Below are 16,784 nucleotides of genomic sequence, written 5' to 3'. Positions count from 1 at the left end.
CCTTCGTTCCCATTGGTCCGCCGCAGCCTTCCCCCCTTTCCATTGGTCCGCTCCGCTGTTCTCCTCCACCTGTATTTCTATTGGTCTCTGACGTGCTCCTCCCGTGTCGCCTGGTCTTCTTCGTTCCGGTCCTCTCTGTGCTCTGGGCTTGAGTGAAGCTGGGGAGACGGGGTGGAGGCGGACCTGTGGGGGGTCCCGAGAGAGCATCTCGTTCAGCCCTTTCATTTTGCCGTTGACCTCGGAGAGGTTGCGTGCCCTGCCCGTGGTTACTCGCCTCGCGTGGCTAGGAGTCCAGCCTAAATCCGGTAGCCGGTCTCGGCGCGGGGGCTGCCCGTCATTCGTTTCAACTACAGATGTTTATTCCGTCCTCCCAAGTGCCGTGCATTGTGCCGGGCGGATGGGCTACGAAGACAGAATCACTCATCTTATGAATAAGCAAGCGTTTGTGCCCTTACTGTGTGCCGAGTGAGCTGTGCTAATTTATGGGGGTAAAAAGAAAAAGCCAACCCCCAAACCCGCCCCTGCCCTCAAGGGACGTGCGTACTGATCGGGGAAATAGGAATGTAATACATAGGAGCCTGCAAGACTTAGGGAAGAAGGGAAGTAACCTTACTGGGAAAGACTCAGATGGCTGGGGGGACCTCCCTGTAGAAGGTTGTTTTTGAGGCATCCTGAACAAAGCAAGGAATGTCCGGAAGTGCTTGTGAGAAGGACAGGCCTTCCAGACATGAGAACGGTCAGTGCAAAGGCATGGCAACAGAAAATGAGTGTATTTGGGAGGACAATGTAGTGGGATTATAAAATGCACGGAAGGGAGAAGACTGCAAGGGTAGGAATGAACCAGGTTGTGAAATGCCAAACAGAGAACCTTATATTTGGTTTTGGATGTAGTAAGGAGCCACTGGACATTGTTGAGAAGTGGGGATGTGGACAGACATGGTCAGGCCTGCACTTGAGAGACCTGAGGTATTGAAAGCAGTTGGGAGTCTACGTGAAGAGTGATGAGAGCCTGAGCTAGGATGGTGATTTATGGTGTTCTTGAAGAGGACCGTGACTTCGGGAAGGAGATGTCATGATTTGAAAGGGAAGTGGATTTAAGTGAGGGAGGACTGTGCAGTCACCAGCCTCACTCTCTCCTCTGGAGTCATCTGAGTCCAGTGGCAAGATATAGATCAGGACACTGGAGATGTCCCCCAGGAAGGTGACTTGAGGAAGAGATGTGAAAGTAGAAACAAGACTTGGCAACTGATTGGATATATGGGGTAAGGGAGAGGGAAGAGTCCAAGAAGACACTGAAGTAATCCACCTGGGAAATTGGTGGTTCACTAAGCAGTAATAGAAAAACAATAAAATAATCACTGCCTTCCAAGTCATCAAGCATTTGTTAAGTACCAACTGTATGCCAGACACCTTGGGGTGGAAAAAAGAAAAAGAAAGGGAAAAAAGCCAAGCAATTCTTACTCTCACAAGTTCACAGTCTGATGGGGGAAATAACATGCAAATGATTATACATAAACAAAATACATACAGAATAAACTGGAGATAATCTCAGAGGGAAGGCACTAAGATTTAGTAAGACTAATAAAGGATTCCTTCTGAAGGGAGGACTTTAGCTGAGATTTGATGGAAGCCAAGAGACAGAAATGAGGATGGAGTGAATTATAGGTCTGGGGGATAGCCAGTGAAAATGCTTGGAGTTAGAAGAAGAGTGTTCTGTTCAGAGAACAGCAGAGACCAGTGTCATTGGATGGTAGAATACATGAAAGGGAGGAAGATGTAAGAAGACTCTAAAGGTAGAAAGGGGCCAAGCTATTGGACATTTTTTCACGGGTAGCCCCCAGAGTTTATGGAATGGGGAGTGATATGGGCAAACCTGCATTTTAGGAAGATCAGCTTGACAGTTGAGTAGAAGCTGAATTGGAGTGAGAAGTGACTTGAAGTGACTTGAAGCAGGGAGTGTGTCGTGAAAATCAACCAGGCTGGAGGTGATGAGGGCCTGCATCAGGGTGGTAGTGGTGTCCGAAGAGAGAAGGAGACAATAGGAGACATGATGCAAAGGTAAAATTGACAGAACTTGAGAACAGGTTAGATACGGTGGGTGAGAGTGAGAGAAGAGTTGAGGGTAACACTTCAGTTTCAAGCTTGAATGCCTGGGATGATGGTGATAACTTTGACAATTAATAAGGAAGTTTGGAAGCTGGGTAGGTTTAGAGAAAAGATAATGACTTCAGTTTTGGATATGTTCGGTTTAAGATGTTTATGAAACAACTAATTTATCCAGTAGATGGCTGGAGATGTAATCCTGATGGTTAGGAGAGAGGTTAGGGCTAGATAAATAGACCTAAGAATCCTTAGTATAGAGATGATAATTGAATCCATGGGAGCTGATGAGATCACCAAGTGAGATCAATAGCAGAGAAGAGGACCCAGGACAGAGCTTTGGGGAAAGCCCAGTTAGTAAGTGAACTAGATGAAGATCCAGCAAAGGAGACTGAGAAAGAGAGGTCTGACAGGTAGGAGAAGAACCTGGAAAGAATAGTGTCACAAAAATCTCAAGAGAAGGTAGTATCCAAGAGAAGAGGGTGATTAGAGTGTGAAAGTCTGCAGAGAAGTAAAAAAAGAATGGGGATTGCAAAACAATCATTAGATCCGGCAATTAAACGATCATCAGTGACTTTGGAGAGTTTGATGATTATGTTGAAAGCCAGACTGTCGAGAGTTAAGAAGAGAGTGAGAGGAAAGAACTAGAAGATACCAGTTGTAGACAGTCTTCTTGAGGAATTTAGCCATAAAAGGGAGAAGAGATATAGGATAATAGCCGGCACAGATGGATGGATCAAGTGATGGTTTTTTGAGAATGGGGTAGACATGAGTGTGTTTGTAGACAGTATGAAAATAGCCAGCATAAGGGGAAAGATTGATGATAAATAAGAGTAAGGATTGACAAAAGGGTCAGTCTACTGGAGAAGATAGGATGAACTGAGATCACTTGTACATTTAGAGAGCTTTTCTTTTCCTTATGTTCTTCGTGCTCAGTTCCTGGCACATAGTGATTATAAAATTCTTGTTGACTGACTGACTCATGCTTGCAGCACTGGAGCTGTCCACCTCTCGCTTTTGCTCTTTTACAGACCCACTTCCCTTTGCAGTGATACGTGTATTTGGATGTTGTCTTTTCATGCCATTTCTTGCTTGCAGGTCACATTGGTTAGGACTACAGATTACTTCAGTAGTGTAGTGGATAGAACTTTGGGCCCGAATTCAGGAAGACCCGAGATCAAATGTGGCCTCAGATGCTTAATAGCTGTGTGACCTTGGGCAAGTTGATTCAACTTTTATTTCCTTAGTTTCCTCATCTGTAAATTAGAGATAATAATAGCACCTATCCTTTCAAGGTGGTTGTGAGGATCAAATGAGATAATATTTGTAAAGTACTTTGCACAGTGCCTGGCATATTATAAGCACTATGCAAATGCTAGCTGTTCTTATTATTTCTATTATTACTTGTTATTATGTTCACCTTACGTCTCTGTGTTATCTTTAGAGTCACCATCAATTTTGATTTTTTTAGAAAAGGAGGCATTTTCTAATACAATTTTAAACTTTGTGTTTAATGTTTTAATGAATAGGTCAGTGAGCCAGAAATGAAGAACCTAAATGCTTTTTGTTATCACTGTTTTCCTATGACTACTCTATGCTTCAGGTTCACTGTTTTTAAATTCTAAGTATGGTGACTATATTTTCTGAACCACAAATCAGCATAAATGGCTGACAGGTTTATTTTCTCATTTTTTGAATGGGACAGGATTTTGAGGTCAGGACTTTGATTCAAAACCTGGGAAGTGTGATTGTCATAACTATATTTGGCAACACTTCTGACTGTTTCTGTATTTATGCTAGAAAAGCGAGTCTAATGTTAATTTCGATAAAATTGCATTCAACAATATGGATTAGTTCAATAAATTGCATTAATGGTTGTGGGTTCTCATAAATGTTAATGAGTAACAAAGTGCTTTAGCTCTATAAGTCAAGCCAAGCCAAGCCAACAACTCCAGAAGTTGTCAAATCAATTTGAAATACACCCTTTGAAGCTTCTGTAAAACGTTGCAGTCATATTTGTTGTAAGGGTTTTGGTTCCTTTATTGTTTTGTTGGAGATGGAGTGAGGTGAAAGGGATTGTGAGTGAGGTGGGGGTAAACATTAGGGGTGAAAAAAAGAAAGAAATAAAGAAAAGCAGGCCATTGAAATGGGAGAGAACAAAAAGCAGGCTAGCAAGAAACAAGACTGATTTGAAAGTTATATGTTGAAGTTAATACATACTCAAGGAAAAAGCAAACTGTGTTTAGTAGAGACTCACAGTTATATGGAAATGCTCATTTTATTTGGTTTGGTTAAGTTTAGAATAAAAATTAAAACATTGCAATGCATTCTGTGAGATTCATGAAGGACGTTTTGTCTGTTCTGTTTAGTTACTGTTTTAGTATTTTATACTATGCCACTTGAGGGAGGTATAATTTTCATTTTTGAAATGCCTATTTCTTTATGATGTCTAGTCAGTTGTACTCCCGACTAGTTGCTTTCACTTTTACTAAAACTTAAGATTCTCATACTGTAGTGGAAAAAGCACTGAGCTTGGAGTCGAAAGCCATGGCTGCTTCCCTTCTTGTCTCTTATCTAGCCCTGCCTGTGTGCCGCCTAGGCAAGTCACTTTACCGCTCTAATCCTTTTTTTTTTTCTTTTTGGAGGAGGGTGTATCAGCAATGCCATATTCACAATGCCTATGGAGATTACAGATATGCTGATATAATTATCCATCACAAAATACGTCATGCTTGCCATATGGGGGAATAAACTAGAAAATTTATTAAGATACCAAAAGACTGAGTCCCAAAACCAGAAAGTGAAAGACATCAGAGTAGTTATGACATTGGCACAGGTAGATAAAGTAGAAAGCACCCACATTTTCAAGCCTTTAAAACAGAACAGGCTACCTCAGGCAAAGGTCCTCCTCTCCCCACTCACAGCAACCACCCAGCGTCTGGGAAGTGCGCTCCCAGCAGCTCCGGCCCCTGGCAGTCCTCAGCAGGAGTCCTTAGCAGAAATTCTGGCTAACTCAAAAAGGGCTTTGCGCTGCCGCTGCCTCTGCTGCTGCTGCCGCCATCGCCACCACCGCCAGCCACCACAGGAACGCTAGCTTGGCTTCCACTTCCTCTTGTTCCGCCCCTTCCTGCTATGTCAGCAAGTCCAATGGGGCATGGAAGATCTTTAAATCCCATAACCCTTACAGAGGGAAGGCTGGGCAGTTGGTGTTAAGTGACTTGCCCAAGGTTACACAAGTAAGTGTTAAGTGTCTGAGGCTGGATTTGAGCTCAGGTCCTCCTGACTCCAGGGCCGGTGCTCCATTCACTGCCCACCTAGCAGTGGGCTTACGTCTCTAATTCTTAAACCTCAGTTTCCTCATCTGAAAACTAGGGGTAATAATAACGTATTGCCTCTTGGAGGCATTTATGTTCTTGTTGTTATATTAACTGACTTGCATTTTAATAAATGCTTGGGGCTAATAGCTAGGTCAAGCTAGGGTAGTTTGTCTCTTTATGTTCTTTTCCTCCAAAATATAAATTTTTGAGAATAATTGACTTGGAATTTTGAATTATCTTGCTTCAGAGAGGAAAATAAATAAAACCAGGCAGACGTTCTGGTCTAGAAGCATGGAGTCATAACATATTTGAGGTAGAAGAGGCCTCAGAAATCTCTCTAGCCAGCAGTTTTTACTCTTTGTTTTACTTTTTGTGCTCAGGATGCCTTTATGCTCATAAAAATTATTGAGGATCTTCCTCCCTAAACCACCTCTATGTGGGTTATATTTACCTATACATACCATATTAAAAATGAAAACATCTTAGTATTATTATGAAAACAGTCTTGACCTCAAAAACTCCCCCTGAAAGGATCCGGGGGACTTCTAGGGGTACCTAGACCACTGAGGTAGGCCAGCACTCTTTTACAAATGCAGAGACAGAAGAGATGCTTCATTTCATTGAACTGAGAAGAAAGCATTCCTATCTCTCCTGGTTTTTTAGGATATCCGGGATTGCTCAGGGCCATTGAGCACACTTACAGAACTAAATGCCAAAGTGAAGGAGAAGTTTCACCACTTACGGCTCAGAATACAGGTAAGCAATTACAGGGCTGAAGATTTAAAACGGTTAGCCTCTTTATACTCTAGCAAAGGTCTGGGCAATTTTATTTCTATATTGACTTACTATAACAATAAGATAAAAAACATAACAATTCGGCAAGTTGGACACACTCATTTCCTACCGTGTTTCCCCTATAATAAGACCTATCCCGAAAATAAGCCCTCCCCTTACTGTGTAAGATTCCTCTAACATAAGCCCTCCTCCGAAAATAAGCCCTATTGAGATTGCTACTGTAGTGAAGGTGATCCCCTGCGCTACACGCTACATTACGGTACCTCTGTATGCACCCCCGGGTGAAACGCATGCCGCGCTCCGAGCTGCATCCAATCAGAGCTGCAGCAGTGAGCGCGTCATCCTGTTCTTCCCCAGTGATTTGCTTGCTGGCGCCATTGAGAGCAGTGCCGCGGAGGAGAGCTGAGGCAGGACAACATAAGCCCTCCCCTGAAAATAAGCCCTCTGGTGTTTTTCTTTCCAAAAAAAATAATAAGACAGTGTCTTATTATCGGGGAAACACGGTATATGTTTTGCTGCTAATTCCCAAGTGTCTCTAATCTAGTTTTGGCTGGAATTAACATATAAGCCAGATAGACTTGTTTCTTCGATGTTGAGTTTGTCATATATCAAATCAGATGTTTTACTTACTCCCTTTCTTCCCCCTAAAAGAAAGTGCTGCCAGAATTTTCCTGGCAACCAAGATTTTTTTGAAGTAGTTGGGAAAATGAAACACTGAAGAATTACCATGATAAGGGCTTCCTTCCCCTGTCTTACAGTGTTCTGTGGATAGTAAATGTTTTTGATTTGGTATGTGTATGAGGATTTGTATGTTAATATGTGCTTCTAGCTCTCAAACTGAGCTGGAGGAGTTGCCTTCACCTCCCTTCTCTTCCCAGAGCTATTTCAAGTTCTCTGATACTGTTCCCATATGAATGTGATCTTGCTTGGCTCCTGATTTTTATTGGCTTGGTGTAGCAGCAGTAGCCCTTTTAATCACAGAATTTAGAACTTGACGAGAGTTTGGACATCATCCAGTACAAACCTATCATTTGTCAGGTGACAAAACTGAGGTCCAGAGAGCTTATATGACCAGCTTTGTTATAACTCATGTTGATCTGCTCTAAGTCAGCTGGCTTGTGTCTGTTTTTATACCCTTCTCTTCTCCTTCCCATGTGTTTTCCCTTTAGTCTTTAGGGTGAAGGCTCCCCAACTTCCAATAGCTTACTTTTTCCTCCTCTTTTCCCTGCCTTGTTTAGTTCTCAGCATTATCTGAAGGAGAACAGAAAAAAGTCAGTAATTTGGAAGTAATCTCTGAGTCAGTACAGTATCAACTCAGACCTTGAATTATTTGGGAAATCAATCAAGGAAAATCCCACATATTATAAAGAGACTAATTAATACAATAAAACTGTCGTGTGGACTACATGAATTCTATTCCTGACTCTTCTACCAACTTGCTTTGTGACCTTGGGCAAATTACTTCCTCTTTCTGGGCCTCAGTTTCTTCATTTTTAAAAGGAGGGGACTGAACTAGATGATGGTCCCTTCTGGCTCTATAAAGTAGTATGTAAGAGATTACAGCATTGATTTCCATAGTTACAGTGAACCTGAAAGTTGTTTTTTCAAGTAAACAAAAGAGAAGTGACTTGGGGTACAAGAAGCAGTTATGGGCAATGCGGAGATATGCTTTTTGTTGAATTTTTGATAGCATGCTTTAATGCAAAACTTTCTTTAGACCAGGGATTCCTAGCAATGATTTTGTGTCATTCTCTTAGGGATAGGGATTGGACCTGTGATTTTGGAAACTTGAAGATAAAGAAACTGTGTATTAATGTAAGCAGGCACTTTCTCTACAATTTGTGGTGTTAAAGAATTTCCTAGAGTTCTCTAATAAGCTAAGTGACGTTCTCAAGGACCCACAGCCAGGACGAGGGATAGGCTAATAGTTTGAGACTTGAACCCAGGTCTTTCTGGCTCTGAAGCCAACTCTCTATACAGTAAGCCATACTGTTAATTCATTTTCATTTGTAAAGTGAATATATGTCATACACCAACTTAGGAGGGAACTTCTTTTTTTTTTTTAATTATTTATTTATTTTTAGTTTTCAACATTCATTTCCACAAAATTTTGAGTTCCAAATTTTCTCATCTCTCCCCTACCCTCCACTCCAAGATGGCAAGCATACTAATTACCCCTTCCCCAGTCTGCCCTTTCTTCTGTCCCCCCCATTTCACTCCTTCCCTCCTTCCCCCTTACTTTCTTGTAGGGCAAGATGGATTTCTGTACCTAGGAGAGAACTCTAAAAGAGACAATAGTAAATTGTGATTTCTACCCTTGGGAATGGCAACAAGTAGAATTGTGTCATCATTTATCTTTTATAGTTTGTTGGCTGTTATTCAGTAAGTACTTCACACATATCTGCTTCCAACTCAAGGGGTATCAGAGGTATCCAGTACTTTTCTGAATTCCACAACTGGAATACATTTTATGTGGTTATTAAAGAATGAATAATTTTATAATATTTTCACATGCAATTATTTTCACTTAAAGGAGCTTGAGCAGATGGCTAAAGAACAGGATAAAGAATCTGAGAAACAAGCTTTGCTCCAGGAAGTTGAGAATCACAAAAAGCAGATGCTCAGGTAGGTGAAATCATTATCTTCCCCTGTTGTGTTCTTACTGTGGATCAGAGGTTCTGTTGGATTAACTCATTGATCAGCTTTGTTCATGTACTGGGGCAGTCTGGTGGCAGAGTAGATAGACACAGGAGGACCCAATTTCAAATTCTGCCTCAGACACTTACTAGCTGTGTGACCTGAACAAGTCACTTGACTTCTATTTGCCTCAGTTTCCCTATCTATAAAATGGAGATAACAAAAAAACTGGCTTTCGGGGTTCTTCTGAGAATCTAATGAGATAATAATTGTAAAGCACTTAGTACAGTGCCTGGTACATAGCAAATTCCATATAAATGTTACTTATTATTATTAGGTGATTTAATTGTGTTTATGTACCATATAAGTTGCTTCCCTTCCCATACTGATAGGAAATTCCTTCACTGTGCACATGTATTGGGTAAATTGTAAAAGAAAGAAAAGAATAAGGTATCATAGTAGAGTAGTTGCCTTATTAGAATGTATATTGATCCATTAGAAGTCACAGTAACCTATGATGTTTTTTAGCCATGTTTATTTGCAAACACTTTTAAATATAAATTTTTGCAAAATTATAATGGTTAGTCCAGTTGGTCAGTCCAGTCCAGTTAGTACAGCCATTCCATTCCATGCTGATAATGAAGCCAGAATCACAAGTTTGATTCCCAAATGAGGCATTTAATTTTTTCAATATTTCGTGGTCAGAGACTGTAGCCTTAGGGAATTATTTTGTAGATTTAAAGTCTTAGTCAAAAGGATGTTTGAATGAGAGCTTATGGATAAACCATTTCAAAGTCACCCCATTCCCTGAAAAAAAACTCATGTCATATACTCTCTGAACTTGGCCTTCTTCTAATTTAAGAGGAAGTGATTAGACTCTGTGATCTCTCTGGCCCTTTCCAATTTTAAATCCTGTGATCCTGTTCTTTATTGATGGTAGCACAGTAGCATGAGTTTGCATGAACTCAATATCATGAAACATGAAGGGGGATGGATCTTTGGGATTTTTTTTCTCTTTTATTCTTTTTTCATGGTATGTGGTACAATAAGGGAACAAGCCTTCAGATGCTGTTTCTGTGCTCTTCTCTGCAGTGATGCAGAGTGATCTCAAGTGGATGGGCTTAGAGTGAGATAAGGGCAGGGAGGCCAGCCTGCTTCTACCATTGCCTTGCATGAATTGCTTCTGTTCACTGAGAGACTTGCAGCTCATTATCGCTGAAGAGTGCATATATCTTTTTGATTCCAGCAATCAGACTGCATGGAGGAAAGCAAATCTTGCTTGTAAAATTGCAATTGACAATTTAGAAAAAGCGGAACTTCTTCAAGGGGGTGACCTGAGGCAGAGGTAATAATTCTTTTTATCATCCTTTCATATATGGCCCTTACCTGTACTATTTTAGTAGTTTAGATCAGAAATAGCAATCTCAGGAAAGCCACAAGCCCCTGAAAACTCCATAGTGCTACCAGAACTATATTAAAATGTAATTGGGAAGTGTTTAACAAAATTATAAAAAATACAAATACAGTATGGATACTGTTACTTTCTGGATTTCTAAGTCCATATGCTGCCTGCAGGGATCCATTTCCATTTAAATTTGACACCAATGGTTTACATGACCTTTGAACTATTATTATTCAGAGACATAACAGGTAATTGTTAGAGGAAATCTCTGTTCATCACTGGAGGAAATATAAAGTTTAGATAAGAGGTAATTCATGTCTTTGTGGAGCTCTCAGATAACGTGACCGACATTTTTCATCCTCCTCTTTACTTTATAGAAAAACTACTAAGGAGACCCTGGCACAGACTTCCAGCAATATCACGGAAAGCTTGATGGGCATCAGCAGAATGATGTCCCAGCAGGTTCGCCAGAGTGAGGAAGCAATGCAAATTTTAGGTAAGACCAGAGCAGGAATGAGTCTTCTCAGGAACTCAGTTGCCTAAGATGGTTATTGATCTGAGACTCTTAAATACATTTTCATCATGTGTCTGTGGTTCACAAAATCACAAGCTGATTTTTATAGCTTTATCATATTTGTTACCCCTTCAGTTGGAAGCAGATATGTATAAAATGCTTACTAAATGACAACTAACAAACTATAAAAGATAATTGATGATACAATTTTATTCTATTTGTTGCTATCCCAAAAGGTAGAAATTGGAGTTTACCATTTTCTCTTTAAGAGTTCCCTCCTAAGTTGGTGTATCACACATATTCAACTTTACAAATGAAAATGACTTAACAGTATGACTTACTGTATAGAGAGTTGGCTTCAGAGCCATATTATATTATAGCTTTATCGTATTTAAAAAATAATGAAAGAAGTCCTAATATAGTTGTTATAAACTGCTGACTAGACTTCTGGGTCGTCTGCTTTGAATTTCACTGGGAAACTCTTTATAAGTAAGAAAATCAGAAATTCTGGAAGAGGTTATTAAAATGGACCATTTAGTTGATTTTCAACACAGAATAGCAACAGGTTTTCTCTTCCAGGAAACTTATGAAAGGGAAGTCTTTTCATTTACTCTTTTTAAGTTCTGTTTTTTCCCTAGTACATCATTTCTTTTTTTTTTTTCTTTAAAGCAATCGGGATTAAGTAATTTGCTCAAGGTTACATGGCCGGTTATTTCTGGGTGTGGTGCTAAGTATCTGAGCCCAGATTCGATCCCCAGGTCATCCCAACACTGGGGCCGGTGCTCTTACTCTGAGCCACCTGGCCATCCCTCCTAGTACATCATTTCAATAGGAAAATTTGTAGTTTGTTCCCAGAGTCACTCTCTGAGATTATAAATCTTGTACCAGAGGGTGTCATTCTTAGTGTGAACTCAACATTTAGTACTATAATAGAGCACTTCAGAAAGATGCAGAGCAAACAAAAGGTGGGATCTTTGCCTTCAAGAAGTTTATGATCTAGTGAGGAAGACAGGACAAATATAAAGAGAAGTGCCTTGATCAAAGCCACAAATACATTCCAGTCAGAACAGTGCATAAAGACACATGGATTCCTGAAGTGAATGGGATACCTGTAGCCAACAGGTAGTCTTGGAAGATCTATAGAAACAGCATTTTGAAGGAGAGCACTGATATGGTTCTTGTTCTTCTCACTCAGACCAAAAAAAGTCCAATTGTATTTTTCTGTCAGTAGTGAATTCCTGCTTTATAGGAGGTCTCCTGGAAATGATTCTGTAAGAATGGGGAAAAAGAATATTCTTTCATCCATGTCCTTTTCAGAGTGTAGGATCTGGTGGTCTCTGTTTTCTCCAATTGCCTTAGATGTTGAGGAGCAGTTTTGACTAGCTCAGACTTGTAAAAAAAAAAATGATAGGACCAGATACTCATGTTGATGGCTTCAATCTAAATTGGAAATAATATGACTGATGGAGATAGTGGTGGCAGCAGAAAGACCACCTTCTCAAAAGCCATCCCCCAGTGTGGAAGGACCATCCCAGGTGGTGAACAGCACGGGCCCATCTCTCCTCATGCTCTCATCTGTAATAGTGGGTCCAGCTGTTTTATTCCAGACAACAAAATGAGTCAGCACAGATGGAGATACCCTGTAGGGCAAAGACTGTCACAAACTGGCTGCATGTGTAGCCTCAGGCCTTTTGGATCTGGCCCCCATAAGCAGTGCTGTTGGCATTCCTACCAGTGAGGTATAGCCATTCCATTCGTGGCTGCTACAGTAAGCTATGCTTGGCTATCACAATGGGCATCACACTGTTTTCTGCTGTTGCAGGCTAGTCTCTCCTTGAATCTTGACCTCCAATAGGAGTTGCCATGTGACTCAAATCATTTAGAGTTCATTGAAAGTGAAAGCCATCAGCGAGCTGCCAGGCTAGGTCTGGTCGTATTTCTGGCTCTTGTGAGTCTCAGCTCCAGCTCTGTAGGCAGGTGCTCCGGTGTAGTGCGGCTCGCAGCAGCCTCGCGAGCAGACCCAGAGCCTTGTTCATGTTGGTGATGTCCACTGAGCACAGCCTACTGCTTCTGTTTCAGCACATTCTTCTCGAACTATCCTGGATGCAGATGAAGAATTTAAGTCCATGTCAGGAACTATCCAGTTGGGACGAAAGCTCATCACAAAGTACAACCGACGAGAGCTGACGGACAAGCTGCTCATTTTTCTTGCTCTTGCTCTCTTTCTGGCTACTGTACTTTACATCCTAAAAAAGAGGCTTTTTCCATTTTTGTGAAATTCACAAGACCATCTTTTCTTTTGACAACCGGCTATGATTCCTCTGTTCCTCCGAGCTCAGCCAGTGCTGCCAGCTCAAACTGCAAGGATGTCAGATTTGTTTATTCAAATGGAAATGCCCTGGGTTTTACCAGCATTCTTTCACAAAGGGTTAGAGAGAAGATTTGAAAGGAAACATTGGCTTGGAAAGCTTACAAAGACACTGAAATTCTGAGATCCCCAGACCCATGATCTGCTATGACTAAGCATATACTCAGTATATGTTCTGGGGCTGCCTTTGTGTGTTTGACAGACATCTCTACTTTCTTCCCTCCCTCGAGTTCTAGACTGGAGAGAACTAAAACAAAAGAAAGATGAGATGGGAAGAAAAGAAAAAAAAAGACCACAGATTTTTATCCATTACTTTGTAATAAATTTGATAGTATCATTAGAACAAAATGCCGTTTTCATGGTATAAAATGTCACTATGGGACTATACAAACTATTTGTCTTTATGCTGAAATTCTCCTATGTTTACTTCGTGAACTTTTAGAAAGATTTCTCCTTACAATTGCCATGATGATTAGTATACCACACTAGGCTAGGCCAGGGGTGTGCAGAACAGATTAATAGTCTGCCATACTATATATAAACTTATCATCTGAAAGGTTCAAAGCTAAGTATAACCAAGGAGAGCAAGATGGGGCTAGGAAGTCACAGAATATTCAAGTCCAGCCTGGTCCTGGGTTTCATAAAGAACCAGTAGAGTGGGGGGCTGGGTGAGAAGAGGCCTGAAGGTGACAAAGACTTCTTTTCCTGCAGACTTGACTGGCCTTACTCCCCAGCTCTCTCAGTACCAGCCTTCCTGACAATTTATAACCTCAGGGTCGAAGTGAGGCTGAATGGAGCCTGTACACATCCCCTTACCCTGCTGCTGTCATCTTTAGGGCTACCTGGCACCTGTAGCATCTCAGTAAAAAGAGCTAGGGGCTCAGGAGCAGGCTAGGCCAAGGCAGCAGAAACACTGTTTAAGTCTGTGAAGTAAATAAAATATAGCACAATTTTGGCATAGTGGTTAAGAAGCTGTGAGAAAATGGTGTTTCTGGAAACCTGGACAAAAACTGTTCAGTGTTATTTTAAATATAAGTCATTAGCATCATCGTGAGACCCAGTTATCAACCTACATGTAGCTTCTATGGTAAAACCATTATTGATTAAATTAGCTTCTGACTCCATAAAGCACATAGCATGTATTAGGAAGGTTACCATGTCTCAGTCAATTATTTATGATTCATTCCTTATATTCTGGTGAGAGAGAACAATTTCTAGAGAATATATACAGACATATACTACACACACACAATCACTCACTCATTCTACCTGACAACCTTGCTGTTTAAGCTGACAGGAATGGCTAAACAGAGGGTCCTTAAGTGGTTGTCAAAAGGAAAAATATGTTCTTTTAAGTCTTACAAAAATGGGAAAAAGGTGTATGTGTAAACCTATTTGATAGATTATGTATATGTGTATGTATGCACGCACGTACATGTATGTTTATATGTACCTTTTATACTTTTACTAGACAGTAAATGGCATGAAGGCATGATTGATTTGTATGTAATATTAATTTTTTAAATGACTGAATAAGGCACAATACTTAATCCTTCACAGTATGTATGTGTAAATATATACATATATGTATATAACATGTAATATATTTTCATATAAATTCTCCACTACAATCTTGTTGTTTCATGGCTTGGAGTGACCTGAGCCATGCTAGGGGAACACAAGCTTTCCTATCAACCTGGAAAGGCTTTGAGTATGGGTCTAGCCTCACTAAATGGAGAGACACATTGCTAGGAGGTTGACCAACAGGTGGTTATTTTCTTTCTAGCCACAGCAACTCCTTAAGATCTACTGGGGCATGGAGGGATTGTGATACATCTGTGTTGCTGAAGAACCCCCACTGCCCAATACTGATGACATCACAAATTCCTTGGAGAAATTGCTTAAGCTTTCTGAGCCTCAGTTTCTTCATCTGTAAAATGAGAATAATTACATTTATACTTTCTACCTCACTACAGGGTACTTATGAGAATTGAGAATTATCTTCAAGTCCTAGGAGAGCACTTATTCTTGAAGTAAATACACACACACACACATACACACACAGAATTTTGGTTTTGTTTTTCATATTTTCAAAATAGGAGAGGAAGGGAAAATAAGTGCTTGTTAATTGAAATGAAATAAAAGTTTTTAAATGTACATGTAATATAGGAATATGCACATATAATTTACACATATGATATGTACATAATTTTAAACTTGGAATTGATGGAGAATTCTCAGTCTGACTCCCGTCATAAATGTAGCAGAAAGACATCTCTTAAGGACTTTGTATTCTTAAAGTTTTCTTACCTACTTAACTGTTGTTAATGCCCTTGAAATCTAGAAGTGTTTATATTTCATATTTACTTTTCTTATTTTTTTACATTTGACAAAATGACATTTAGTTTCTTTGGAGACCAGAACTGAACCCTATTTTCAGTAAATGCCACTGATGTTATCATAACTTACGCTTTGCACACAGGCTGAGTCAGGGTACCAAATTTAAAATCAGCTTCTTAATTCTGGACAGTGCTAGCCCAATTCCATACACATCCAGTAGAGGGCAGTGTTTCACACCCACTTACTCTGCAAGACCATCTAAAGTGAGATGTACTGCAATCAAGTCTTCGAACTGGAAAATGTTTAGGAATCACCTAGTCCAACCTCTTCATTTTCCAGATGATGTTGTATAGAGGTTAATATTTAACGGACAATTATTGTGGTGTAAGAAATGATGCCTGTGATGAATACTGAGAACCATGAAAAGACTTACATGAACTGATGCAAAAATACAGTAAGGAGAACCGAGAAAACAAAACTACGTGATGATTACAGTGGTGGAAATGGGATAATAATCACAAAACAATTAAAAATGAGTGTTGCAAAGTTACAAACAGCAAGCTTGACTTCGAAGAAGGGATATGAGAAGACACCTCGGCTTCTTTTAAGGGAGGAAGGCAGCTACAGGTGTGGAATAGTGCATATAATGTCTTTTTTTTTTCAGTTTATTGATCAGTTCTGCTTTTTTTTTCTCTATTTTTCTTTTTTTTTTTTCCTTAAAAAAATTTGTTATAAAGGATAGCTCTCTGGGAGTGGGGATTGGGAGGGGTATAAAAGGAAATTCAAGTAATATAAAAGCAAAAGATAATCAATAAAAATCATTTTAAAAAGAAAACCTATGGGCTCCTTCAAAAGATTTGACTTGGGAAAATGTACTGCTTATCAAAGGTATGCTTAATATCTATTGTGACAAAAGTATGGTTTCATGAGGAAGATGTAGACAGTATTTCAAGATCTTGTTTATCTGCCAAATTGTATAAAATAATTGGCTAGGAAGGGATATATAACATGGTAAAAAATTTTTTTAAGGTGTTAAGATATTATTGTGGGCACACACAGCTCTTGTTTTTTCATCCTTGGGGGGGGATTGTTTTAAAAATGACTTTGCTTGTAATAATTGGACCATGCAGTAAAATCATATAGTTTAGTCAAAGTCATAGAGTTAAATGTCTGGATCATATCCCAAGCTTTTGCACTGAATTTTTCTGTTGCTGGCACTACTTAGCTACCTGTGTGATCTAAGACATACACCTTAACCTCTTGGGGCCTCAGTTTCCTCATCTATAAAATGTGGAGGTTGAATTAGATAAT

At 39.9% G+C, this 16,784-nt stretch overlaps 1 protein-coding gene across 1 annotated transcript in view; it reads left to right on the top strand.

The window, feature by feature from the left end:
- The window catches only part of BNIP1 (BCL2 interacting protein 1), a 16,839-nt gene extending 531 nt beyond the window's left edge, over nucleotides 1-16,308 (top strand). The window contains exons 2-6 of the mRNA XM_069102355.1: nucleotides 6,081-6,173; nucleotides 8,746-8,837; nucleotides 10,096-10,194; nucleotides 10,629-10,747; nucleotides 12,845-16,308. Of these exons, the coding sequence (XP_068958456.1) occupies nucleotides 6,081-6,173; nucleotides 8,746-8,837; nucleotides 10,096-10,194; nucleotides 10,629-10,747; nucleotides 12,845-13,041 (600 nt within the window). The 3' untranslated portion in view covers nucleotides 13,042-16,308. The remainder of the gene's footprint in view (nucleotides 1-6,080; nucleotides 6,174-8,745; nucleotides 8,838-10,095; nucleotides 10,195-10,628; nucleotides 10,748-12,844) is intronic.
- The last annotated feature ends 476 nt before the right edge of the window (nucleotides 16,309-16,784 follow it).

Source organism: Petaurus breviceps, unplaced genomic scaffold, assembly GCF_028583685.1.
Source record: "Petaurus breviceps papuanus isolate PSGF00001 unplaced genomic scaffold, PetGlider_PUasm1.0 551, whole genome shotgun sequence".
In the NCBI taxonomy this organism is placed as follows: Eukaryota; Metazoa; Chordata; class Mammalia; order Diprotodontia; family Petauridae; genus Petaurus; species Petaurus breviceps.
This window is presented reverse-complemented; position numbering and strand designations above follow the sequence as displayed.